Source organism: Schistocerca piceifrons, chromosome 1 (genome assembly GCF_021461385.2).
Source record: "Schistocerca piceifrons isolate TAMUIC-IGC-003096 chromosome 1, iqSchPice1.1, whole genome shotgun sequence".
NCBI classification, from domain to species: Eukaryota; Metazoa; Arthropoda; class Insecta; order Orthoptera; family Acrididae; genus Schistocerca; species Schistocerca piceifrons.
This window is the reverse complement of record NC_060138.1, coordinates 1,230,045,702-1,230,073,476: the sequence shown is the minus strand read 5'-3', so window position 1 is coordinate 1,230,073,476 and position 27,775 is coordinate 1,230,045,702. Positions and strand designations below refer to the sequence as shown.

The following is a 27,775-nucleotide window of genomic DNA, read 5'->3' as shown; positions in this document are numbered from 1 at the left end:
TGGAATTAAAATACAAGGTGAAAGGATATCAATGATACGATTCGCTGATGACATTGCTATCCTGAGTGAAAGTGAAGAAGAATTAAATGATCTGCTGAACGGAATGAACAGTCTAAAGAGTACACAGTATGGTTTGAGAGTAAATCGGAGAAAGACGAAGGTAATGAGAAGTAGTAGGAATGAGAACAGCGAGAAACTTAACATCAGGACTGATGGTCACGAAGTCAATGAAGTTAAGGAATTTTGCTACCTAGGCAGTAAAATAACCAATGACGGACGGAGCAAGGAGGACATCAAAAGCATACTCGCTATGGCAAAAAAGGCATTTCTGGCCAAGAGAAGTGTACTAATATCAAATACCGGCCTTAATTTGAGGAAGAAATTTCTGAGGATGTACGTCTGGAGAACAGCATTGTATGGTAGTGAAACATGGACTGTGGGAAAACCGGAACAGAAGAGAATCGAAGCATTTGAGATGTGGTGCTATAGACGAATGTTGAAAATTAGGTGGACTGATAAGGTAAGGAATGAGGAGGTTCTACGCAGAAACGGAGAGGAACGGAATATGTGGAAAACACTGATAAGGAGAAGGGACAGGATGATAGGACATCTGATAAGGCATGAGGGAATGACCTCCATGGTACTAGAGGGAGCTGTAGAGGGCAAAAACTGTAGAGGAAGACAGAGATTGGAATACGTCAAGTAAATAATTGAGGACGTAGGTTGCGTGTGCTACTCTGAGATGAAGAGGTTAGCACAGGAAAGGAATTCGTGGCGGGCCGCATCAAACCAGTCAGTGGACTGATGACAAAAAAAAAATTGTGCGCCTCGGACGACTCACCGACGGCGTGTAGAGGTTGAGGTAGAGGCAGTCCTCAGAGCCGGACAGCTGCGTGCCCATCGCCTGCAGGCAGTCATCCGCCTCTTCTACGGCGTCACGCACGCCCTCCCACTGTGGCACCGGCTGCGGCGGCTGTCAACAGGAAAAACACGTGAGAGGTTCCATCTGGCACGCTATTCTCAAACCAACATCATTTCTATATTTTCAGTTATCTTTGAAACTGGTATCGACTTCTACTTCGTCAATCTAATGCAAAGAGACTTTTTCCAAAGCTGTTTCACAGAGGAAGACTGCACTGTAGTTCCTTCTCTAGATTGTCGCACGGATGACAAAATGGTAGATATCGAAATAGACGACAGAGGGATAGAGAAACAATTAAAATTCCTCAAAAGAGGAAAGGCCGCTGGACCTGATGGGATACCAGTTCGATTTTACACATAGTACGCGAAGGAACTTGCCCCCCTTCTTGCAGCGGTGTACCGTAGGTCTCTAGAAGAGCGTAGCGTTCCAAAGGATTGGAAAAGTGCACAGGTCGTCCCCGCTTTCAAGAAGGGACGTCGAACAGATGTGCAGAACTATAGACCTATATCTCTGACGTCGATCAGTTGTAGAATTTTGGAACACGTATTATGTTCGAATATAATGACTTTTCTGGAGACTAGAAATCTACTCTGTAGGAATCAGCATGGGTTTCGAAAAAGACGGTCGTGTGAAACCCAGCTCGCGCTATTCGTCCACGAGACTCAGAGGGCCATAGACACGGGTTCACAGGTAGATGCCGTGTTTCTTGACTTCCGAAAGGCGTTCGATACAGTTCCCCACAGTCGTTTGATGAACAAAGTAAGAGCATATGGACTATCAGACCAATTGTGTGATTGGATTGAGGAGTTCCTAGATAACAGAAAGCAGCATGCCATTCTCAATGGAGAGAAGTCTTCCGAAGTAAGAGTTATTTCAGGTGTGCCGCTGGGGAGTGTCGTAGGACCGTTGCTATTCACAATATACATAAATGACCTGGTGGATGACATCGGAAGTTCACTGAGGCTTTTTGCAGATGATGCTGTGGTGTATCGAGAGGTTGTAACAATGGAAAATTGTACTAAAATGCAGGAGGATCTGCAGCGAATTGACGCATGGTGCAGGGAATGGCAATTGAATCTCAATGTAGACAAGTGTAATGTGCTGCTAGTACATAGAAAGAAAGATCCCTTATCATTTAGCTACAAAATAGCAGGTTAGCAACTGGAAGAGTTAATTCCATGAATTATCTGGGAGTACGCATTAGGAGTGATTTAAAATGGAATGATCATAAAAGTTGATCTTCGGTAAAGCAGATGCCAGACTGAGATTCATTGGAAGAATCCTAAGGAAATGCAATCCGAAAACAAAGGAAGTAGGTTACAGTACGCTTGTTCGCCCACTGCTTGAATACTGCTCAGTAGTGTGGGATCCGTACCAGACAGGGTTGATAGAAGAGATAGAGAAGATCCAACGGAGAGCATCGCGCTTCGTTGCAGGATCATTTAGTAATCGCGAAAGCGTTACGGAGATGATAGATAAAGTCCAGTGGAAGACTCTGCAGGAGAGACGCTCAGTAGCTCGGTACGGGCTTTTGTTAAAGTTTCGAGAACATACCTTCACCGAAGAGTCAAGCAGTATACTGCTCCCTCCTACGTATATCTCGCGAAGAGACCATGAGGATAAAATCAGAGAGATTAGAGCACACACAGAAGCATACCGACAATCCTTCTTTCCACGAACAATACGAGACTGGAATAGAAGGGAGAACCGACAGAGGTACTCAGGTACCCTCCGCCACACACCGTCAGGAGGCTTGCGGAGTAGATGAAATAAAAATATTTATATTGGCGGACATCCTTTAATTTGTAGCACTCATTCTCTTTTCTAGTGTGCCGTGTATTAGCGATTCATGACACAGTCGTATTCCTGTCTCACTTGGCTGTTGGTTCTAGCGCTGCAGCAGAGTGTGTCTGCAAATGTCCTATTTTGGTTCAAATGGCTCTGAGCACTATGGGACTTTACTTCTGAGGTCATCAGTCCCTCAGAACTTAGAACTACTTAAACCTAACGAACCTAAGGACATCACACACATCCATGCCCGAGGCAGGATTCGAACCTGCGACCGTAGCAGCAGCGTGGTTTCAGACTGTAGCGCCTAGAACTGCTCGGCGACTCCGGCCGGCTTTCCTATTTTCTAACTTTCAAGTTGGTGTGATGTATGGCAGCTAGGTCTAAATGTGGAAAAATGTGTGATATTGCAGACGAATAGGAAGAACAATCCTGTAATGATCGGATACAGTATTGCTAGTGCCCTGCTTGACACAATCAAGTCGTTTAAATATCTGAGCACAACGTTGCAGAGCGATATGAAATGGAACGAGCGTGTGAGAAGTGTGGTAGGGAGCCCGCCCGGTTAGCCGTGCGGTCTAACACACTGGTTTCCGGGAGGATTAGTGTCGAGTTCCGCTGTGCCGGCCAGTCTGTGGATGGTTTTGAAGACTGTTTTCCATCTGCCTCGGCGAATGTGGGCTGGTTCCCCTTATTCCGCCTTAGTTACATTATGTCGGCGATTGCTGCGCAAACACTGTCTCCACGTACGCGTACACCATAATGACTCTACCACGCAAGCACTGGGGTTACACTCGTCTGGTGTGAGACGTTCCCGGCGGGTCCACTCGGGGCCGAACCGCACAATAGCTCTGGGTTCGATGTGGGGCGGAGGTGGGGTGAGTGGACTGCTGTAGCCTAGTGTGGGGTTGTGAACCACTGAGGGCTATGGCGGGGACGAAACCTCTCCGTCGTTTCTAGGTCCCCAGTTCCATACAAAACAATACAATACTGTGGCCGGAAAGGAGAGTGGTCGACTTTGGGTTATTGTTGCCGATGAAGTCCCACGCTCCGTGACAGCAAAGGGAACGATGCGGGAGACCCGCATCGCCGTACTAGGCAGTATCCTAGTGGAGGTGGTTTGTCATTGCCTTCCTCCGACCGTAATGGGAATGAATGATGATGATAAAGACGGCACAACAACACCCAGTCATTTCGAGGCAGGGAAAATCCCTGACCCCGCCGGGAATCGAACCTGGGACCCTGTACTCGGGAAGCGAGAACGCTACCGCGAGACCACGATCGGCGGACTTGGTTTATTGGAAGAATTTTAGTAAAGGATGGTTCATCTGTAAAGGAGATAGCGTATAGGACCCTAGTGCGACCTATTCTTGAGTACTGCTCGAGTGTTTGGGATCCGTACCAGGTCACACTGAAGGGAGCCATCAATTCAGAGATGGGATGACAAATTTGTTACCGATAGCGTAAGTGTAACGGAGATGCTTGGGGAGTTCAAATGGGAATCCCTGGTGGGAAGGCGACGTTCTTTTCGAGAAATACTATTGAGAAAATTTAGAGAACTGGCATTTGAAGCTGACTGCCATGCGATTCTACTGCCGCTAACATACACTGCGCGTAAGGGCCACTAAGATAAGATAAGAGAAATTAGGGCTCATACGGAGGCATACAGACACTCATTTTTCCCTCGTTCTGTTTACAAGTGGAACAGGAAAGGAAATGACTATTAGTGGTACAAGGTACCCTCCGCCACGCACTGTACGGTGGCTTGTAGAGCATCTATGTAGATGTCGATGTAGAACAACAAAATTGTTGCTCACAGCACCACAGCGGCATGTCATCACAGCGAGGAGTCTGGCGTACGACAGAGTTGCACCGGCGCTAGACCACTAGGGCAGGGTCCCCAAACTTTTTAGCCTGCGGGCCACATTGACTTCTCCACGAAGTCATAAGGGCCAAGATCTACCTAGTGGGATTAAAGCGCTCTAGCTTTCCATGATCACCGTAATGTAAGGCTAAAGGAAAGATGAAATCGCAAAAAAATCTAAGGTTGTGGGAATAGCTAGCACTGAAACGAACTACACGATTTTTATTTAATTACATAATTTTGATTGGCGGACGTACCTGACCGAAATTCTGGCGTATTTTATTCTGGCGAATTTCACCGACAAAAAAGTGTGTCACTGCACATTCTTCACGAAAGCGTCCTGCAAAGTTAACGAAATCTCAAAATCATTGTTAGCAACACTATTACTGCAAGACGTAACAGAGGTAGAGTATGTCAACGCATTGTTATTTCAAGCGGCGCAACAATTACTTTACTTATGTAGTCTTGTAGCGAGTAGCAGAGCCAATGTCGCGGTGTATTGGTCACGATAGGCCTCGAAACTCAATTGGTGGCAGTGTAGGTACCACCTCAAATATTTGGCCGGCCGGATACCGGGGATGTCCGGCCAGCTAACGTGGGCCGGTTTGCCGGCCGTCGCGGGCCGGTTACGACCCGCGGGCCGCAGTTTGGAGACCCCTGCACTAGGGCATACTGCCTGGTCCTCTTTATGTCTGGAGTGGCGGGCTGACGATGTTGTCCAGCAAATTGTGCAACCTTGGAGAATAGGGTGGCCGGTCTCGTACGGAAGACCGGAAGCTAAAGAAGACAGTACGGGTAATGTAACTGATGATGATAAACAGAAGGCCGAAATTCTAAACCTAGCTTTCAAAACCTCGTTTACGGTAGAGGACTGCAGCACCTATCCCCCTTTCAATCATCGAACAAACGCAAGGATGGCTTAGTGTTTAGTGTATCTGGGATTGTAAAACAGTTAAGATCCTTAGACGCCAGGGAGGCATCTGATCCAGACGGTATCCCCATAAGATTTCATGTTGACTATGCTACAAATATAGCACCATTATTATCCATCATGTATCAGAGATCATTGGAACAGCAGAAGAAGGCCCAGGTCATAGCAGTCTATAAAAAGGGCAGAAAAACGGATTCACAAAATTACCGGCCAATTTCACTGACATCAATTTGTTGTACAATCATGGAACATATATTCTGTTCAGACATAATGACCTTTCTAGACTCTGAGAAGCTCACCTGCAGGAAGCAGCACGGTTTTAGGAAACAGCGGTCATCTGGGACACTGCTGGCCTTCTTTGCGCATGATATACAACAGGCTCTAGATACCGGCTCCCAGGTTGATGCCATATTCCTCGACTTTCGGAGGGCGTTCGACTGTTCCGCGCTTTCGCTTGCTCCGGAAAGTGCGCGCTGACGGTCTATCCGATGACATATGCGGTTAGATAGATAGTTTTCTAACAGGCAGAAAGCAGTATGTCGTCCTGAATGGTGTGACTTCAACAAAAACAAGCGTAACTTCAGGTGTGCCCCAGGGCAGCGTAATAGGACCTCTGCTTTTTACGATTTGCATAAACGATCTGGTTAATGGTATTGACAGCGGCATTAGACTGTTTGCCGATGATGCTGTAGTCTGCAGGAACGTACTATCACACGAAAGTTGTGAACAAATCAATGAGGGTCTGCAGAAAATAAATGCGTGGTGTAATGACTGGCAGTTATCTTTGAATATTAGTAAGTGTAACCTACTGCGTATAACAAAGCGAAAATCCCCATTAATGTACGAGTACAAAATAAATGCCCAGTCATTGAAAGCGGTAACATCCGTCACGTATCTGGGTGTGACTATTCGAAATGATCTCAAATGGAACGATCAGATTACACAAGTAACGGATAAGGCGAACTCTAGATTGCGGTTTATAGGTAGAAGCGATGCAGTCCTTGAACAGATGAAGTTGCTTACATTACTTTAGTTCGTTCAGTCTTAGAGTATTGTTCGTCTGTATGGAATCCTTACCAGTTGGGTCTGATTCAAGAGATTGAGAAGGTCCAAAGAAGAGCGGCAAGATTCGTGACTGGTACATTTAACAATCGCGAGAGCGTTACAAATCTCATAGAAAGTTTGAAGTGGGACGCACTTGGAGATAGACGATGCACTAAACGGAAGGGGCTGCTCACTAAATTCCAAAATCCGATCTTCGCCGAGGATGTAGAGCATATATTACTACCGCCAACTTTCATATCGCGCAATGGTCACCATTCAAAGATAAGGGAAATTAGACCTCGTACTGAGGCGTTCAGACAGTCGCTTTTTCCTCGCGCGATCCACGAGTGGAACAGAGGGGGAGAATTTGACTTTGGCGCGAATAGTGCCCTCCGCCACACACAGCTTGCTGGCTAGCGGAGTATGTATGTAGATATGTAGGAGACAGGAGCTACGGCTGAGTGAAGGGAATGGCATCAACTTGGTGCCAGCACTGGTGGACCGTGGACATCGGTGAACAAGTCTTGGCATCTGGCTCTAGGCCAAGCATGGCACTCCGGCCGAGCTTGTTTAATCATGGCATGGCTGGCCAAGGGAGTCGGTCGTGATAGTGGTGCTGCGTAGATGAAGGACGGGGCGGGTGCGGTCGACATCTGAGGGAGCCCTGGTGGAGAACCAATACCAAGAAGGGCAGCTAGAATGCTACCCAGCTAGCAGCCTCCGAAGACAGTCTCGCAGACTTGCACTCGGGACCGACGGATGGCTTTCTATCAACACAGCGCATCGTCCTGGTGGTCTGGAGCAGTGAACAGCGCTTGGGTTCGTTAATGACAGTGCAGCCAAGAGTCTGGTGTTGCTAGCTGCAGCGTGCTTTCGGCTTCGATGGTTAAAGTAAATTACTATGTATTATTATTTGTAGTGTAATATTTCTTGCTCCCTCTACTGAGAGGTAGGTGAAATTGTGTCAGGTATTGAGTTTTGCATTTTTGTAAATTGAGTACTGAATACTTTTCTTGTGTCACCTCGTGTATGCGCTTGGATCTGTTGAAATTGGTTAATAAGTATATTTAGATACTGTTAAGGATTTACGCCCACACAACCCTTAGTCGCTTTCCACTCCCATCGTTACCTGCGCCACATTATGAATGGTACGAGACGATACTTCTTGGATATCCTCTACTTATATTACAAAAGAGTCTTCCAGACAACTTTTTTTATGTATGTCTTCATTTTCTTTTACCATAAAGGAAAAACTTGATGCAGATCTCTCAGCGAAATATCATTTTATGGCTCGGTAAGCCTTTTTTAAGCCTCATCTACATCAGTTCACATCCATTGGAAGCCAAAGTTTTGCAGTTTCGATTTAAACAGTCTGTTAAGTTTTTCTGCAAATTATTTGTAGCTTATTGAGAAAGACTTGTAACAACTATAGCTGCTGTATCCGACATGGCATCAGACGAAGATAGTGACATGATCTGCAAAATTTTATTGGTGACAGCACTGACTGCCATTATCGATATTAGGAAGAGAGTCGATCTCTCTCGTAGAGGAATAAAGGCGTGGGCAGTGAGGGCGTAGGTAGTCACTTTTTATCCACCAGTGCTGTCTCCAGTCTTTCCATTGGATCAGTTCGTTTACAACTGGTGTGGCCCTGTGAGTTGTTGGTCGCTTCTGATGCGTTCGCAGTGTTAGCGAGAGTGTTGCTGCACGTGAAATGGCATTCTATTGCTGGTCAATGGCTACCTACAGACTGTATTTTACGAGGCCGTCAGTGACTCTGTAACAGATACTGATCTTCTAAAACCTGTTAGTGATTCTGGTACGGAAATTGCTCACCTAATCCTGTTCGGGATTCGTTTGTCTACATCATATTTCGCCCAGCTTGTTTTGCTTAATAAACTGTCCATCTTCCGTGACTCAACGTGAGTGATGCTGCTAACCAATACCTCGGCTCTGTTCTTCCTGTCTCCGGAAAGAACCATGAATACTTTCACATGTCAGGAGATCGTTACTAGTTTCGAAATTACATAATTCGCCTTTAACAGCTTACATGCTTTTACGTTCAAAACATACAATACTTTGTTTTATTTGCGTTTTGCTCTAGGACAGGGAAAAATTAACAGTTTGTAACGTGCGACAATGAAGGTGGAAATAGATTTTATGTTAGAACTTTGGTGATATAAGTGCTTGTAACATTTGTCTCCAAAGTATTTCGAAAGTGAATAACATTCACTTTGTTCTATACAGTCTCTCACAGTTCTCACTATTAACCACGTTTGTTGCACAAAATCATTACACAAATATCACAACGCTCCATGTGTTTTAACTAACATACATTGACTGAAAACGAAAACAAAGTAATCCTAGGGCATATAAGCGTGAGAATTGTTATGATACATAGGTACGGCACTAAATTATGACATGTCGAAAAAAGGAAGCATATGTCACTGCTAGATTCAACTCAAACGAAAAATTTTAGAGCCGGCCGCGGTAGTCTAGCGGTTCTAGGCGCTCAGTCCGGAACCGCGCGACTGCTACGGTCTCAGGTTCGAATCCTGCCTCGGGCATGGATGTGTGTGATGTCCTTAGGTTAGTTAGGTTTAAGTAGTTCTAAGTTCTAGGGGACTGATGACCACAGATGTTAAGTCCCATAGTACTCAGAGCCATTTGAACCATTTTTTGAAAAATTTTAGAGTAAACAACAGGAGTTCTGGAGTAAAACCATAACATTTACAGACATACTTCACTGCTAAATTGAGCTACAAATTGAAGTAGCAATAAATATGTTTTAAGAAATCATGTAAAACACATTAAAATTTGGCTGTCCATTAATCGCTGTATTTTATTACTTCAGACTGACTAGTTTCGGGCAGTGCTGCCCTTCTTCAGATCTACTGAAAAATAAAAAAAATAATTACAAATGGTTCTCGAACTTTGTTTACAATATTAAAAAGCCACAAACAGGTCAGTTTGAAATAAAAAAAAACAGTGATCAACAAACAGAAAACAAATCTATTTAGCTGACCATTAAAGTTGCTACACCACGAAGATGACGTGCTACAGACGCGAAATTTAACCGAAAGGAAGAAGATGCTGTGAATTGCAAATGATTAGCTTTTCAGAGCATTTACAAAAGGTTGGCGCCGGTGGCGACACCTACAACGTGCTGACATGACGAAAGTTTCCAACCGATTTCTCATACACAATCAGCAGTTGACGGGCGTTGCCTAGTGAAACGTTGTTGTGATGCCTCGTGTAAGGAGGAGAAATGCGTACCATCACGTTTCCGACTTTGATAAAGGTCGGATTGTAGCCTATCGCGATTGCGGTTTATCGTATCGCGACATTGCTGCTCGCGCTGGTCGAGATCCAATGACTGTTAGAATATGGAATCGGCGGGTTCAGGAGGGTAATACGGAAAGCCGTGCTGGATCCCAACGGCCTCGTATCACTAGCAGTCGGGATGACAGGCATATTACCGGATCGTGCAGCCACGTCTCGATCCCCGAGTCAACAGATGGGGACGTTTGCAACACAACAACAATCTGCACGAACAGTTCGACGACGTTTGCAACAGCATGGACTATCAGCTCGGAGACCATGGCTGCTGTTACCCTTGACGCTGAATCGCAGACAGGAACGCCTGCAATGGTGTACGCAACGACAAACCTGGGTGCACGAATGGCAAAACGTCATTTTTTCGGATGAATCCAGGTTGTGTTTACAGCGACATGATGGTCACATCCGTATTTGTCGACATCGCGGTGAACGCACATTGGAAGCGTGTATTCGTCATCGCCATACTGGCGTATCACCCGGCGTGATGATATGGGGTGCCATTGGTTACACATCTCGGTCACCTCTTGTTCGCATTGACGGCACTTTGAACAGTGAACGTTACATTTCAGATGTGTTACGACCCGTGGTTCTACCCTTCATTCCATCCCTGCGAACCCCTACATTTCAGCAGGATTGTGCACGACCGCATGTTGCAGGTCCTGTACGGGCCTTTCCGAATACAGAAAATGTTCGACTGCTGCCCTGGCCAGCACATTCTCCAGATGTCTCACCAACTGAAAACGTCTGGTCAATGGTGGCCGAACAACTCGCTCGTCACAATACGCCAGTCACTACTCTTGATGAACTGTGGTATCGTGTTGAAGCTGCATGCGTAGCTGTAGCTGTACACGCCATCCAAGCTTTGTTTGACTCAATGCCCAGGCGTATCAAGGCCGTTATTACCGCCAGAGGTGGTTGTTCTGGTTCTCGGGATCTATGTACCCAAATTGCGTGAAAATGTAATAACACGTCAGTTCTAGTATAATATGTTTGTCCAATGAATACCCGTTTATCATCTGCATTTCTTCTTGGTGTAGCAATTTTAATGGCCAGTTGTGTAAATTGTGCAGCTGGAGTCTGGCCATAATCGCAACTACGAATACATTTCTTGTATTTCACACAACTGTCAATCGCAACCGTGCCTGTTCCTTCAGACATGCATACATACATGTCTGATGGACATTGTATAGCACATCGTAAAAACACAGGCACTACAATACAGTAGTCACGCACCTCACTGAAAGTGTCCCCTGCAGAGATGGAGCCACCATAAGGGCCAAGGATGAATACATCCGGATACTTCTGATCAGATCACGTATGATACTTCCATTCCTTAGATATCGAACTGGACTACAGTGACTCACAGACGTGTGACTCACAGCAACTGAATCATTATACCAGCGAGACCAGAGGCAGACATGAGAAATTAGGGTTTTCCATTGAGGAACCCGACACCCCGTTTTCCTTCAACAATGTAGTAGTGGTAGCAGAAATTGTCCGAGACAGCGGTGGCTTACCTTGAAACGCAGTTCTCCGACGGGTGGCGCAGCGAAAGGCACTCCCGAGAATCGGTAGTAGGCCGTCCCGTTGATGGTGGTGGTGCTCACCCCTCGTAACAGACCTGCCGTAGTCTGCACAGTCACGTTCTGCGCCGTCTGAAACACACAACAAACAGCACGTGAGGCCGAGCCATGAGGCACTCTACCTGTTACGACCAACCACTCCCATTTCGTACGGTTCCAGTACGCTCTGCCGAACTTCCTCTCCGTGCTTACACCATTCTACTGTCCCGAGTGACCGGCCGAGGGTGGCCGAGCGGTTCTAGGCGCTACAGTCTGGAACCGCGCGACCCCTACGGTCGCAGTTTCGAATCCTGCCTCGGGCATGGACGTGTGTGATGTCCTTAAGTTAGTTAGGTTTAAGTAGTTCTAAGTTCTAGGGGCCTGATGACCTCAGAAGTTAAGTCCTATAGTGCTCAGCCATTTTAACCATTTGTCCCGTGTGCATCGACAGATGCAGCAGAAGTACAAGCCGTCATAGCTCTTCATTTTTCTCTCTTACTGTCAGGCTGTTGAACAACGTGCTGTCAAGTTGGCACAGCAAATTCTTGTTAGGAAATAGAACTTGTGCCATCGGCCACTTCCCACAGCTTCGAGGTAAATCTTACCACCTAAGTCCGTGTCACTAACCACAGTTTCTTATGCCGGATTTCAGTGTTGACACTGATTAGGCTGCACAATAACTTGTTGAACGGTGAAAAACAGCTGTTCACCACAAGTACATTTGCAGCTTAAAAATGTATTTTGAAAAGAGCTTGCATTCCTGTCTTACTTACGTTTCTCTAAGCCGCGTTTAACACATCTGTGAATGGTTCAAATGGCTCTGAGCACTATGGGACTTCAACTGCTGAGGTCATTAGTCCCCTAGAACTTAGAACTAGTTAAACCTAACTAACCTAAGGACATCACAAACATCCATGCCCGAGGCAGGATTCGAACCTGCGACCGTAGCGGTCTTGCGGTTCCAGACTGCAGCGCCTTTAACCGCACGGCCACTTCGGCCGGCTACATCTGTGAAGACTTTCGCGCAATCCTTGTAAATAGTAAGTCATGACCACAGATCAAAACCTCTCATATGTAATAATTAAGCAAACAGGATGGCTTCCGCTTTGCAGTAGAACATCGTCACAGTGACACAAACAGATTAGGGATGCATGGGTTATATTTGTTTTTAGATCTGTTTTTAGAGGACTGTCTAATCAGAATCACTTCTAGGACAATAATTTGGTTTTGAAATTCAAATCAAGTCTGTGTTTAATAAGTTATTCACTTGCTCTAAAATCTCGACACATACCACATTATAATGACAAAGAAGTAGTTTCCGACGAAATGAGTGAAAGTCTCGTAATGTAGACTGAGAAATTGCTCCAACACAACAAGCACAAAGTCACCTAAAATATTGAAACACAAAGTCATCTGCAAGCTCGATTTGATCACGAATGAAACGCTAACACTGTGGGGTGGGGGTTTCCCATCTACATGGAAGACTGGTTGGGGAATACTACAAGCTTTCTTAATCTGTGCAATTCGTAAATGCAAGGAAAACCAGTCCAAGACCGACGAAACAATACAATTTATCAGGCAAACCAGGTTGCGTAGCGAATCCTGTAAATTCTGAGCTGCTCAGAAAAGTGACAGTGCAAAAACAGCAATCATGCTCCCTACTCGGCATCAGGATAAGAAGTATCTCTTCCTCTGTGGCAGGACTAGGAGTCTCTCCCACTGCGGCAGAACCGCAAGTCTCTCTCCCTCCACAGCAGGAAGGAAAGGCCCAAAATTATCCTCTTCTAAACCTCACTCTCAACTTTTTGAACAACTCAACTTGGAGGGGAGACACTCAGTTTTCGTTACAATGACCAGCGAGACTTTCAATTTATTTACGCGAATGCAGAGGAAACCTCCAGAAATTTCCCACTTTTCGATTACAGAATGCATTTTAACACGCATGAGGTTGGTATATGCTGCTAACCATGTTCCACTCACCGGTCGAGTTGCTAGAGCCTAAATACCATGGCGGGCAAGACACATTTGATTGAATAACTAGATCTTGAGGGGAAAGGCAACGAATTTTCTCACAATGGCCGAGTAGTGCCGTGATGGCCGGTTCCTACATAGTGTACAAGGAAGTGAATTCGTCACGCACAGTTATTATCTAGCGGCTTATAGTGACTTAGCGGCAGACTGCATTCGAAGGAGAAAATCGCATTTCCCGCCAAAGTGTGGAGCAAGGGCTAAACGCAGTCAATTCTGCAAATTGCAGTGCCGTGGGGGCCCACGTCTCCTCTCTAGAACCTCCGTGACTGACCTCTTATGGTCAAGCCAGATCACGAGACGACACCTGGGCCCGTGCGTTCCTTAACAAGATAATTATAAGCCTTCTTCTTGCGTTAGTAAACCTTGTGATTTCCTCAAAAATAGCTAACAATTTTATCAGAATAATAATCAAATATCACTCAACAATATGTGACTGTTACGTCAGCTTAGATTGTCACAGATATGTTAAAGGTAGGTCAGAGTGGAGTAACTAAAGTAGGACGGGAGGTTCTGCTGAACTTCTCTATTGTAAAGTTTACAAATATAGAAGACTATACCAATTATACCGTTTTATTTGCAACTGCTTAAATGTTTAATTATTACTCATGATACCTTAAGATGACGGTCCGCCATAGTTCATCAGTACGACTCGTTTAGCCGACCAGATGATGTTATTATTGAAACTAAGCGTTTAGTAAACTAATGGCACACTGAAACTTATTGGCACCCATGTCTTCGTTTTTCAAGATGACACGGTTGTTTTTTCGTTTCGCGCAACCAGCCACTGTGTACAATACGGAGACCTACAAATTTCATCTGATTTTTTCTTTGACGTCAGTGTTGTGCTATTACCCTGATCCGCAATTAAGTGATTTTCTTTCTTTCGTTATTACTTTCGGCGTTCATTTACAACTTATTGTATGTGGAAATGGATCTCTTGTTACATTTGTTGGTGTAAAGTAATATGTGGCAATGCCAACGATACACGTGAAAGAAGACATATTTATTAGTGAACCATTAGCTTCTCTCGTTCACAGATTGTTCTACACTGTACAGAAGCAGGCACCAATGACAGCGAAAGTATTATTTGATGCCGGAGGAATCTTAAGTTTTTGTGGACTGCAGATACTGGTAGTGCACAATGGAAGAGCCAAAACCATAATTTTTACAAATTTAGAGTTCTGACCAGGAACTATAAAACTGTAAAAACCAGGAGTCTTGAGAGACACTGGAATAGGTATCAGCTAATAACATATTGCACTAGAATTCTTTTAAGGGGTCAATTTTTTGTAAGATTGTGTTTTGTGAGTGAGAAACGAGGGTGGTAAGAGCAATGAAAGTTGATAATGAGTAATTAGACTGATAAGGGTCAATCAAAAGTTAAAAAAAAAACAACGGGGCAATTTTTTCAGAATGGTAAAAAAAAAAATGAAATGTCGTGTGGCTAGGGCCTCCCGTCGGGTAGACCGTTCGCCTGGTGCAGGTCTTTCGATTTGACGCCACTTCGGCGACCTGCGCGTCGATGGGGATGAAATGATGATGATTAGAACAACACAACACCCAGTCCCTGAGCGGAGAAAATTTCCGACCCAGCCGGGAATCGAACCCGGGCCCTTAGGATTGTCAGTCTGTCACGCTGACCACTCAGCTACCGGGGCGGACTTCAGAATGGTGAGGAGGTAAGAGATTTCGATGTATTCTACCTGTGGAGTATTCTACTTTTATGACAATGAAACTTCTATTGTAAGGTCGCTGAATTTCTTGGTGGTAAGTGTCAGAGACGACTGTCAAAAGAGTTATTGCTGTTAGGCGACTTGTTTAGACCAACCTACGTGAACCTAACACCTCTGCCAGAAGATGCTACCCCCTCCCATGTGCAGACTGAGCATCGCTCAACGGCCAGCGCCGCCAACATAGTCACTGGCATGCAATAAAATGCGTTAGAACACTCCAGTAAAAGGCTACCTGCTAATGTTTTGTTTTTCACAAGATCTAAAATACAAAACATCAAGAAAATTACCCTGATAAAAAAAATATTAATACAGCGAGCACACTAGCTTTTTCAACTTCTGCATTGGAAAAACATAATTTTTTATGTTTAAACACTATAGATTAAATATATGTGGTGTCTGTTCTTTCGGACATGTCAGTAAGGACAGTCAGCATCTTGATCCTGCAGCCATTATGAATCGAGACACAAGGAAATTAAAGACATTAGCTGTCAGTGGGCGTTGACTGCAGTCTGTCAATGGTGCAAGTTGGAAATTTGTGCCGGATTCGAACTCAACTCTCATGCTTACTAGGAAGGTGCGCTGACTACTACGCCATCAGGGATCTGACGGGAGGCATGCTAGGGTACTCCGCGCAGTTGTGGTGACCGCTGTGTCCGGATGGCGTAATGATCAGCGCACCTACCTACTAAGCAGAAGACACAGGTTCGAATTCCGGTCTGGCACAATTTTCAACTTGCCCTCTGATATAAAACAATACTCGCTGGCAGCTAATGTCCTTGATTCCCTTGTGTCTTGACCACAGATTTAAGTTTTAATTAATGCTACGTAAGGGAAACAGCATTGACTTAACCGTGGCAAAATACATAATTCTTTCCAACAGTAAGAATTAGACAGCACCTTCATTACAGTCTTACTTTCTGCTAATCAAATCCTTTGATTTTTAATTCCAGTACTTTAATACGTCGCTTTGATTGCAAGTTGTTGAACTTAAATGAAATTGTTGTAATTAAAAACGTATCTAACAGAAATCAGCAACCAATCTGCTGTCCATTACAGATCCACTACCGGTCAAATGCTTTGAGGAGTGTGCGCATAACAAGTGAAAACGACAAAAGCATCATATAAAGTCACGAATTGACAGCTAAAAGAAGTCAGGACGTCTATTCTATTTGATCGTTGCGCATTTGTTAACGTTTTACTGCTAATAATGATACGTAAGCATTAGTACAACCTATTGTCGTGGAGAAACTGTGGAAAACAGAGAAATGTTGAACGCCAGTAAAGAATGTCACTTGTGTGCATGATTAAACAGAACATCCACCACGAAATTCAAAGTATGAGAGCTACGAAGTTCAGGAATTTATTCTTAAATTTTTTCCTTACGATTCACGTTCGTTATCCTTCATGTGTTCCCTCTATAGCATCCTTATAAAAGTTAATCTCCAATTGGCAAGTAGACGAAATGTAATACAGTGAAGGCACCAAGACAGTGTTGTGATATAATCTCGATGTTATTTAATCTATACACTGAGCAAGCAGTAAAGGAAACCAAGCATACATTTGAAAAGGGAACTTAAGTTCGGAGAGAAGAAATAAAAACTTTGAAGTCTGCTGATGGCATTGTAACGCTGTCAGAAACGGTAAAGTTCTTGGAAGAGCAGTTGAACGGAATGGATAGTACACTGAAAAGAGGTTATACGATGAATATCAACAAAAGCAAAACAAGGATAACTGAGCGAATTCTATCAAAACCAGGCGATGCTGAGGAAATGAGATTAAGAAACAAGACAATAAAAGTAGTAGATGAGTTTTGCTTCTTGGGCAGCGTAATAACCGGCGATGGCCAAAATAGAGAGGATATAAAGTGCCGACTGGCCGTAGGAAAAGAAAAGTTTCTGAAACAGAGAAGAATCTTAAGGTATAATATAAATTTAATTGTTGGAAAGTCTACTCTGGAAATATTTCTCAGAAGCGTAGCCTTTTACTGAAGAGAAACGTGGACGATAAGAGTTAAAAACAAGAAGAGAACAGAAGCTTTGGAATATGATGCTACAGAACAACGCTGAAGATTAGATGGATAGATTGGTAAATCAAGGAAGAGGTATTGAATCCAAACTAGGAGAAAATTATTTAATGGCACAACTTTACTAAAGAAACTGACTGGTTGATAGGACACGTCCTGAGGCATCAAGGTATCGTCAATCTGGTGATGGACGGGAGTGTAGGTGTTAAAAATTGTAGAGAGAGAGACCTATGTCTTACCAGAATAAACAGGTTACAGTAGGTATACACCGATGACCTAAACTTTATAAACACGTGCTTGATAGCGCTTTGGTTGAATAAAGCCTGGAATTGATTCGGCAAGTCTTTGGAACGTTTCTGGAAGTGTGTGGCAACAGATGTCTACGAACATGTCGAGAAATTCACGAAAATTACGGGCCAGAGGATTGTGGGCGCACACCTAGTCCTTAATAGCGCTCTAGATGTGTTCAATCGGTTTCAGATTAGGCGAATTTGACGGCCAAGACATCAACGTGAGCTCCTCAAATCACTGCTGCTGAATTCTGGCTTTGTGACACGGACCGTTGTCTTGCTGGAAGATTCCATCGCTGTCAGTAATGCGTTCTAAACGGTGTGCTCCGAAAGACTTGTTCCTGTACAAGCAATATAGTCATTAGATCTGCGGCAGATGTCACTCATCCTCCTTCACAGAGCATGTAAGTCTCCGACCTCCATGTTCTGTTACGAGGAGTGTACGTCCGGCACATTATCACCTACTCGACGTTTCATCGTCCTTGAACGATGTTCCAAAGACGCTCACGACAGTAGCATGTGAACAGCAGCTTAGCATCTCCGTTCTTGAGATGCCCGTTCCCAGATGCCCTTTGTCGAGGTTGCTTATGTCCTTGGATTTCCCCATTGTCGGCCCGCATCGTCGCTAGAATGATTCCACATTCGTCTCTGTTCCTCTTACATACCTTCCTCACCGCGGCACGTGCTCACAACGTCACCAGGCAGCATTATTTCTCGTGGTGGGCAGTGATCATGACGATGCATATACGCAGAGCGACGAATGAAAATTTGTTCCAATGGCGGGATTCGAACCAAGGTCCCTGCTGACCAAGCAGATGCGCTAGCCATTACGCCACCCTGCCACCCTCCAACCAAAAGATTCACATTTCTTTACGTACTACGTGAATACATAATAGCAAACGGGGGTTCCTATTTAAAAAAAAAAAACGCAGTTGATATCCGTTTGACCTATGGCAGCGCCATCTAGCGGGCCAATCATAGCGGCATCTGGTTTCCCCCTTCAAGCTAGACGAATCTCGTTCTTTGTAGTTTTTTCGTTTGACGCTTATTTCGTGAGATATTTGGGCCGGTCACGACCAATGGACCACCCTATATACAGGGTGTTACAAAAAGGTACGGCCAAACTTTCAGGAAACATTCCTCACACACAAAGAAAGAAAATATGTTATGGGGACATGTGTCCGGAAACGCTTACTTTCCATGTTAGAGCTCATTTTATTACTTCTCTTCAAATGACATTAATCATGGAATGGAAATACACAGCAAAAGAACGTACCAGCGTGACTTCAAACACTTTGTTACAGGAAATGTTCAAAATGTCCTCCGTTAGCGAGGATACATGCATCCACCCTCCGTCGCATGGAATCCCTCATGTGCTGATGCAGCCCTGGAGAATGGCGTATTGTATCACAGCCGTCCACAATACGAGCACGAAGAGTCTCAACATTTGGTACAGGGGTTGCGTAGACAAGAGCTTTCAAATGCCCCCATAAATGAAAATCAAGAGAGCTGAGGTCAGGAGAGCGTGGAGGCCATGGAATTGGTCCGCCTCTACCAATCCATAGGTCACCGAATCTGTTGTTGAGAAGCGTACGAACACTTCGACTGAAATGTGCAGGAGCTCCATCGTGCATGAACCATACGTTGTGTCGTACTTGTAAAGGCACATGTTCTAGTAGCACAGGTAGAGTATCCCGCATGAAATCATGATAACGTGCTCCATTGAGCGTAGGTGGAAGAACATGGGGCCCAATCAAGACATCACCAACAATGCCTGCCCAAACGTTCACAGAAAATCTGTGTTGATGACGTGATTGCGCAATTGCGTGCGGATTCTCGTCAGCCCACACATGTTGATTGTGAGAATTTACAATTTGATCACGTCGGAATGAAGCCTCATCCGTAAAGAGAACATTTGCACTGAAATGAGGATTGACACATTGTTGGATGAACCATTTGCAGAATAGTACCCGTGGAGGCCAATCAGCTGCTGATAGTGCCTGCACACGCTGTACATGGTACGGAAACAACTGGTTCTCCCGTAGCACTCTCCATACAGTGACGTGGTCAACGTTACCGTGTACAGCAGCAACTTCTCTGACGCTGACATTAGGGTTATCGTCAACTGCACGAAGAATTGCCCCGTCCATTGCAGGTTTCCTCGTCGTTCTAGGTCTTCCCCAGTTGCGAGTGATAGGCTGGAATGTTCCGTGCTCTCTAAGACGCCGATCAATTGCTTCGAACGTCTTCCTGTCGGGACTCCTTCGTTCTGGAAATCTGTCTCGATACAAACGTACCGCGCCACGGCTATTGCCCCGTGCTAATCCATACATCAAATGGGCATCTGCCAACTCCGCATTTGTAAACATTGCACTGACTGCAAAACCACGTTCGTGATGAACACTAACCTGTTGATGCTACGTACTGATGTGCTTGATGCTAGTACTGTAGAGCAATGAGTCGCATGTCAACACAAGCACCGAAGTCAACATTACCTTCCTTCAATTGGGCCAACTGGCGGTGAATCGATGAAGTACAGTACATCCTGACGAAACTAAAATGAGCCCTAACATGGAAATTAAGCGTTTCCGGACACATGTCCACATAACATCTTTTCTTTATTTGTGTGTGAGGAATGTTTCCTGAAAGTTTGGCCGTACCTTTTTGTAACAACCTGTATACATTATGCATATATACATGAAGCAGGACCTCTTCTCATTGGATGCAGAAGTGCTATTTCAGTAAAGCTGGAGAGCCTCTGCGATGCTGTTTGAGCTTAGCGAGAATAGCAAGTGGGCTGAGGCATGGTAAGCGCATGTGCTTAGTGATCAGGAGACCCAGCTTTGAATCCCGGCCTTGATGCAATTTTTTTTTTTCATTTTTCCCATCAGTCTGATGTTTGAGACTTGAAAAGTTCCTCGAATCACACAGTTTCATTTGAGTGATCATTATGCTTTGCTATATCAGCATGTGTTGAGGTAGTCATGTAGAAATGAAGAGTTTTCTTCAAGACAGAATAGCTTGGAGAGGTCCGTCAGACCAGTTTTTAGGCTGAAGACCACAACGACAACGGAGGCTTTCCTACAATGGTTCTTTGCATGCGCTATGTGCACATGGGAAGGAGGAAAATAATAATATCACCCAAAGTGCCCTCTGCCACAAATCATAAGACGGTTTGGCTACTATAGATTTAGATGTAGTCCAAGCATTGGTGTCATCATCGAACGATTGTGCACATCATGACTTCCTACATGTTAGTTGGTCTGGCTACACATTGTAGTTGGATACTTTCTTGCAGCGTCTATTGGAAGGACTGCAATCGCCGATGAACTTTATCTTTCAAGGCTACGATCATACCGAATATGAGCCGTGACAGACCTGGAGACTGAGATAAGTAATCAGTAGGTTGCGATATGTCCCGTCTTCAAGGAAATAGTCATTCATACGTGCTTTGATATCTGTATGATAACATTTCAGCGAGGGATAAAATAGGTCGCAGTAAAGATTCTACAAAAAAGCAAAACTACTGATGGATTATGAATGAAAACACGCAACACTGGTGTAATATTCTTATAGAATATTACACCAGTGTTGTGTGTGTTTTCATTCATATTGTATAAAATGTTCTATCAAGAACCGATTGAGCAGTTAACCAATCCAATATGTGGTGGAGTCCAGCCATTGTAGCGAACATCATCTTGAGTATTCAACTGAAAAGGAAGTCTGTTGAGGAAGGAATTGGAACCAAGTAAAGATATCAAAAGGTCTTAATCATGGCTACATTGAAAATTTGGCCATCTGGTATTGAACTGTAGAAAACAAACTGATATGGATGAGGAGTTGCATAATCATCTAGTGATTACGAGTACGCTACAATAAAAAAGAATAAGGAAAATGATGAATCATACGAGGGTGTAGAAGACAGACAAACAACAAACAGTGACCCGGGTTCGATTCCCGGCGGGGTCAGGGATTTTCTCTGCCTCGTGATGGCTGGGTGTTGTGTGCTGTCCTTAGGTTAGTTAGGTTTAAGTAGTTCTAAGTTCTAGGGGACTGATGACCATAGATGTTAAGTCCCATAGTGCTCAGAGCCATTTTTGAACAAACAGTGAGACAATGTAGAAGTTTCCTGAGGTTGTGACAACTACGTATGTAAACGATATAAGGGTAGTTTATAAGTGCGAAGGCTGGAGAGACCTTTTACATAGCACAAATTACTGCAGAGACGACCTATCCACAAGTGAAATAAATACTATCTCTTATCATTGTAAGAAGGAAATGGAAGAATGAAATAGATGAGACAAGAAACTAGTTTCATAGATTGATAAGATAGAAAATTAACGGGAGTACAAAAACATTCAATCTGAGTAGATGAGTAAGATATATGCACGAGAATAAATAGAAAAAGTCATTGAAAAGTACATGATGAATCCAGGAAAATTAAACATAATTACCGGGAAGCAAAAACTTAAAGTGCCAGCTTAAGAAAGAAGATTACTCAAGAATATCCAAACAAAGAAAGTATTAGAAGCATCCTAGTACAGGTGATAAAAATCTTTCTTCAACCAACGAACTCTCCTGTCATTAAAAGTTACTGACATGGAATTCAGAAAGGACAAAGTGTGTAGTGCTCAGCGTATCTGTAAGTAGGATATGAACTACTAGAAAACCAAAGAAGAAATTAAACTATTTGATAAATGTACTACAGAACTATATTAAAAATTGACTGGACAGAAAAGGTATAAAATGAAGAAGCACTAGTAAAGCAAGCGTCGAAAAAAATCTAGAGAAATCCCTTATCAGAATAAAGGCTCCGGATATGCTAGGGCGTCAAGGAATAATTAACTACTGGAAAGAACTGTAGATGAGATAAATGCTATGATGAGAGTAGGTCGCATGTAGCGCTTAAACAGAAGTAATAAAATTAGAAGAAGCAAGGGAGAAACTGAAGGAGGTATCGCACTAATCGAAAGATCGATTACTGAAAATAACATAAACTAATGTGAACGAATATCATAATTCACATATGATGGTCGCTTTCATCAGCAGCAGGTGGCCGATACTCTCCAAATAAGAGCAGTCCAGCATGTTATAAAGATGAAGGTGGGACCCTACCACATCGCGAATCTATTCGGTTACCACAACCGCAGATCAAAAGGTACATGGATTGCGTTAACCTTCGCTACAATGCATCATTATCGATACGTTTGTTCATGGGAAACATGACCTGTTAAACTTGCGCAATACAATAAAACAAGAGTCACAGCAGATTTGGATAGAGGCATTCTGACAACAGTATTGGCGAGGGACATTTGGTGTTTCAGTTATTACTGACATGAAGAAGCTCTTATCGCAGTTTGTGTTATCTACACAAAACTGTCGTCTTTCGCCAACCGTAAATCGAGTGCAGTTCTGATAATCTAATCAATGAAAATGCGGCAGACGCCTGGGTATGTGCTCCGTAGCTCATATGATGCAAGGTACACAAATACGTATGAGGACGGATAATTGGCAGCAGAAATACAACAGGAATTCCGCTCGTTTGGGCATTTGCTTGACTGTAAGTTGTGAGAGGCAGACAAAGATGCATTAGACCTTTGGATAAAGAAAGACGCCGTTTTTGCCTCTAAATTAGTATATTATGTCGATTTATTGAGGTCTAAGTGGGAGACGAGTGTTTCCTTTATATAAGACCACAGCTCCAGCTGTTTGTAATTTTTATGTGTGATTAATGACAAAGAAACTTATTATTTACGTATCCCATTTAAAAGATAAATTCGAAGAATTTTGTATGGGTACAGTTCAGCAGTTATTGAAGGACAGAGCGGTCGCGCTGTTTTCATATGTGAAAATCAGTACATTCCATTTGCCAGAAAATCTCTAAGCTATAAAAAAACCATAAAGCTACTGTGTGGCTCTCTTGGAAGGCAATATTAAGTTTAGAAAGTGTAATAAATCGTGGAAAAAGTCCATGCTACGAAGTTTAAATGAACATTTAAGCTTTGTTTGACTTCAGAGATACTACACAAATAAAAAAAAGTTTTGCATCACCCCGGTTCCCATATCTCCTAAAGACAGACGTAGAGTGTAGGTATTGTACCACAGACATAGTCCCTTTGACTGTTCAGAGATGTCAATAAACCCACCCAAAGATGTAAACAACCATGCATGAGCAGAGCCTACTAGAAGGACGGGCTCCGAGAGGCGATCAGTTCCAGTCATTCCACCAGGATGGAGGTACACGGCTGGTGTTGTCTGTAGTTCAACTATGTCTACACGGTCAATACCGTGGTTCAATCGCTTCTGCCTTGTTACTTTGTGCCAGGAAGGGCTCTCGACAAGGGACGTGGCCAGGCGTCTCGGAGTAACCAAAGCGATGTTGTTCGGACATGGAGGAGACACAGGGCTACAACTGCAGTGATGACCGCTACCTACGGATTATGGCTCGGATGAACCCTGACAGCAGCGCCATCGTGCTGAATGATGCTTTTCGTGCAGCCACAGGACGTCGTGTTACGACTCAAACTGTGCGCAGTAGGCTGCAGCATGATGCGCAACTTCACTCTCGACGTCCATGGCGAGGTCGATCTTTGCAACCATGACACCATGCAGCGCAGTACAGAAGGGCCCAACAACATGCCGAATGGACCGCTCAGGATTGGCATCACATTCTCTTCACCAGTGAGTGCCGCATATGCCTTCAACCAGACAATCGTCGGAGACGCGTTTGGAGGCAACCCGGTCAGGTTGAACGCATTAGACACACTGTCCAGCGAGTGCAGCAAGGTGGAGGTTCCCTGCTGTTTTGGGGTGGCATTATTTGGTGCTGATGTACGCCGCTGGTGGTCATGGAATACCATCCTCCGACCGATAGTGCAACGGTATCGGCAGCATATTGGCGAGGCATTCGTCTTCATGGACGACAATTCGCACCGGAATCGAGCACATCTTGCGAACGACTTCCTTCAGGATAACGACATCACTCGACTAGAGTGGCCAGCATGTTCTCCAGACATAAACCCTATCGAACACGCTTGGAATAGATTGAAAAGGGCAGTTTATGGACAACTGCGAGGGATCTACGCCGAATCGCCGTTGATGAGTGAGACAATCCGGACCAACAGTGCCTTGATGAACTTGTAGATAGTATGCCACGACGAATACAGGCATGCAAGAGGGCGTACTACTGGGCATTAGAGGTACCGGTGTGTACAGCAATCTCTCAGCAGCTCTGTAGGTCTCGCTGTATGGTGGTACAACATGCAACGTGTGGTTTTCATGAGCAATAACAAGGACGGAAATGATGTTTATGTTGATTTCCATTCCAATTTTCTGCACAGGTTCCGGAACTCTCGGAACCGAGACGACGCAAAACTTTTTTTGATGTGTTTCTCAGGGCACTACAAGCTATCAGGTCGGTATTCAGCTAACTTTTCGTGAAACTGTGCAGAACGCGTCTCGTTCTCGCTGTTTCGCTAATTTGCCTGTCAGGTACGTCAAAAGTAACGGTTTTGGTATTTGGTATCTGCAGCCAATGGGTACTGAGTGTACTGTGTCTATACTGTTTCTGATGACAGAAGATGGTGAAATGCGGTGCGGTCATGTAGCCTACATCTCTCGAGTAGCATCAAGCGGCCGACGAACTAACTGTCCTCGTCTAGCAGGCAAATCATCGGCAATGTCACATGGCGTCGGTCCACGAGACAATAAAGTGACAGTTGGAACCTACCAAGAATTTTGACCACAGTCTTGCAGCTACGACCTATACTTATCAATCTCTCCCCCCTTGCCTGTCAAATACTACCGATCAAAATTTCTTCTTCCACCACAGTTAGAACCGAATATTTCGGTGTCGAACGTCACGACACAGGCGTGAGTCAACACCCTGAATGCGGAGGTTGACTATTTAGCAAATAAATTAAACCAACAAATTCCTATCACACATTCGTAACTTAGTAATTTGTGATAAGTATCTGGTCAGTTTGTCTCACACGTGCTCTAGATGACAGAGCCACATCAGACGTATTACACAACGAACGTTACTACTGCTGGCCTAGCAGCGGTGCAGACTCAACGCTAGTGAAGTGCTTACCGCGCAGGCGACCACGACGGCTAGCAGCAGTGTTGGGAAGGCGATCATGGCGAACGAGTGAGGGCTCACAGCTGACAGCTGGCGACAACGATTCTGGCGCACCTTTTATACTGACATCTTCTGCGTTGTTCTGCGATTCGAGAGGCTCCCACGGATTCACCTTGTCACTCTTCTTGTTGGAGAGGACAAACGGTATGTCCTATTCGTCATTATGGGCAGGTTATCTCGAGAAAAACCAGTAATATTATCTTTAAGAGACACTTATCATTCGGTTAATCATCTGCTTACCACTTCGGTGCACTATCTGAGCTCTACATAAACAATCAGTTTATTGTGGGGAAGTTTCCTCTTTAGTGCCCCTTCAGTGCTGATTGATGGTATGCTATTCACCGGTATTTATCAAGCAGTAATCTTCCATTCACCTCTAACCGAGCGTTCCGTCACAAATAATAGTTTCTAGTATTGCATTACACTACTTCTGTACCCGACATTTTTCACGTTTGCTGCTGTAGACGCGTTCGATCTGAGACAGCCTGCTCAAATACTGACAGTGGAACAAATTGGCGTCATTAGAATAATGGTCAGCAAGAGGATGGGAGGTGATGGCACACCTATTGAACCCCAATCTCTTGGAAGTATCTTGTAGAATAAGGGTATAGTGTTACAACGCCGTTAATGAACACTCCATAAGCAGTGACGTTGAAGACTGATGCCCTATGAACTATTCATAAGAAATACACACTCTGCCGGAGCCTGGTTTTGTCCCCCGCTTCTTTCAACTATATGTTCATAAGATCACAAGCACAACACCGTACCACACAAAACAAGTATCACAGTCATCGCTTCTTTTCACTTCATATACACAAGATTACAAGTATAGACACATATCGCAGTCATTCGAACCACACAGGTACCTCTTCCATACTTAATTTCTGGGTTGTGGAAAGGGCCAGGAAACCACCACCATTAGAAATTTTTAAGAAAAGAGTGGAACTGTCCAGACCTGCCTCTGAAATTCAGCGTTAAGGATGGAGACCAATTGTGAGTAGTTATTCATTACTAAAGTAACGAATTCGTAACTTAGTAACAGATTCCCAATCGGAAAACTAATCTATTCCTCTTCGACAGCTGGTTACCACAAACACGGTGCAGTCACATTAATGACACCCCACGCCTTTTTTCGACGTCGCCAACTTCCTTGTCGCAGTGGTAACACCGGTTGCCAGCAGTCCACCGAAGTTACGCGCTGTCGGGCTGGGCTAGCACTTGGATGGGTGGCCATCCGGTCTGCGCTGTTGGCAAGCAGGGTGCACTCAGCCCTTGCGAGGCAAAACCGAGGAGCTACTTGACTGAGAAGTAGCAGCTCTGGTCTCGGAAACTGACATACGGCCGGGAGATCGGTGTACTGACCACATGCCGCTCCATATCCGCATCCAGTGACGCCTATGGGCTGAGGATCACACGGCGGCCGGTCAGGCCTTCATGGCCTGTTCGGGAGGAGTTTGTTCGACGTCAGCGTGCAATAACCACTTACAGACGGAGGGTGGCAGCATTCACAGTGGAGGATATATAAAGCGAGTCGGAGGAAGGGGGTGAGGGGCGTAAAACAGTACAGTCGCTGTCGTAATGCGGAAACGGAGCGATTTACCTGACGTCCAGAAGGGCATGATCATTGACGTTCGGGCTAAGGGTGGAAGCATTTCCAAAACGGCTAAGTTAGCACATTTTTCGCTTGCCATCGTGGTTAAAGTGTACCGTGGATGACAAGACAGAGGTATCCAAAACTGGCGCCCAGGCAACTGTGATGCACCACGGGCCAGAGATAACAGGGGTGAACGACGGCTGAGGAGATCTTTACAGGCGAATAGACGTGCAGCTGTTGAGCAATGGACCGCCCAGATGAACCAAGGAGCTACAAACAGTGTCTCCCCAACGACCTTTCAAAGCACGTGAGTGTGTATTGGCCTCCTCAGCAGGCACCTGGTGGGTGCACTCATGTGGACTGCTGTCCATCGGCGATGAAGGCTAGAACTTGTACCCCAATACGGCAACCAGATGTCCACTGAGTGGTGACAGGGAGCCTTTTCAGATGAATCGCGTTTTATGCTCCATCGGACATACGGTAGACTTAGAGAAAGCTTTTGACAATGTTAACT

At 44.6% G+C, this 27,775-nt stretch overlaps 1 protein-coding gene across 1 annotated transcript in view; it reads right to left on the bottom strand.

The window, feature by feature from the left end:
• LOC124779672 (juvenile hormone esterase-like) overlaps positions 1 to 25,667 on the bottom strand; it is an 88,357-nt gene extending 62,690 nt beyond the window's left edge. The window contains exons 1-3 of the mRNA XM_047253727.1: positions 25,620 to 25,667; positions 11,406 to 11,543; positions 842 to 973 (exon numbers count right to left, since the gene is read on the bottom strand). Coding sequence (XP_047109683.1) covers positions 842 to 973; positions 11,406 to 11,543; positions 25,620 to 25,667 — 318 coding nt within the window. The remainder of the gene's footprint in view (positions 1 to 841; positions 974 to 11,405; positions 11,544 to 25,619) is intronic.
• Between the last annotated feature and the right edge of the window lie 2,108 nt (positions 25,668 to 27,775).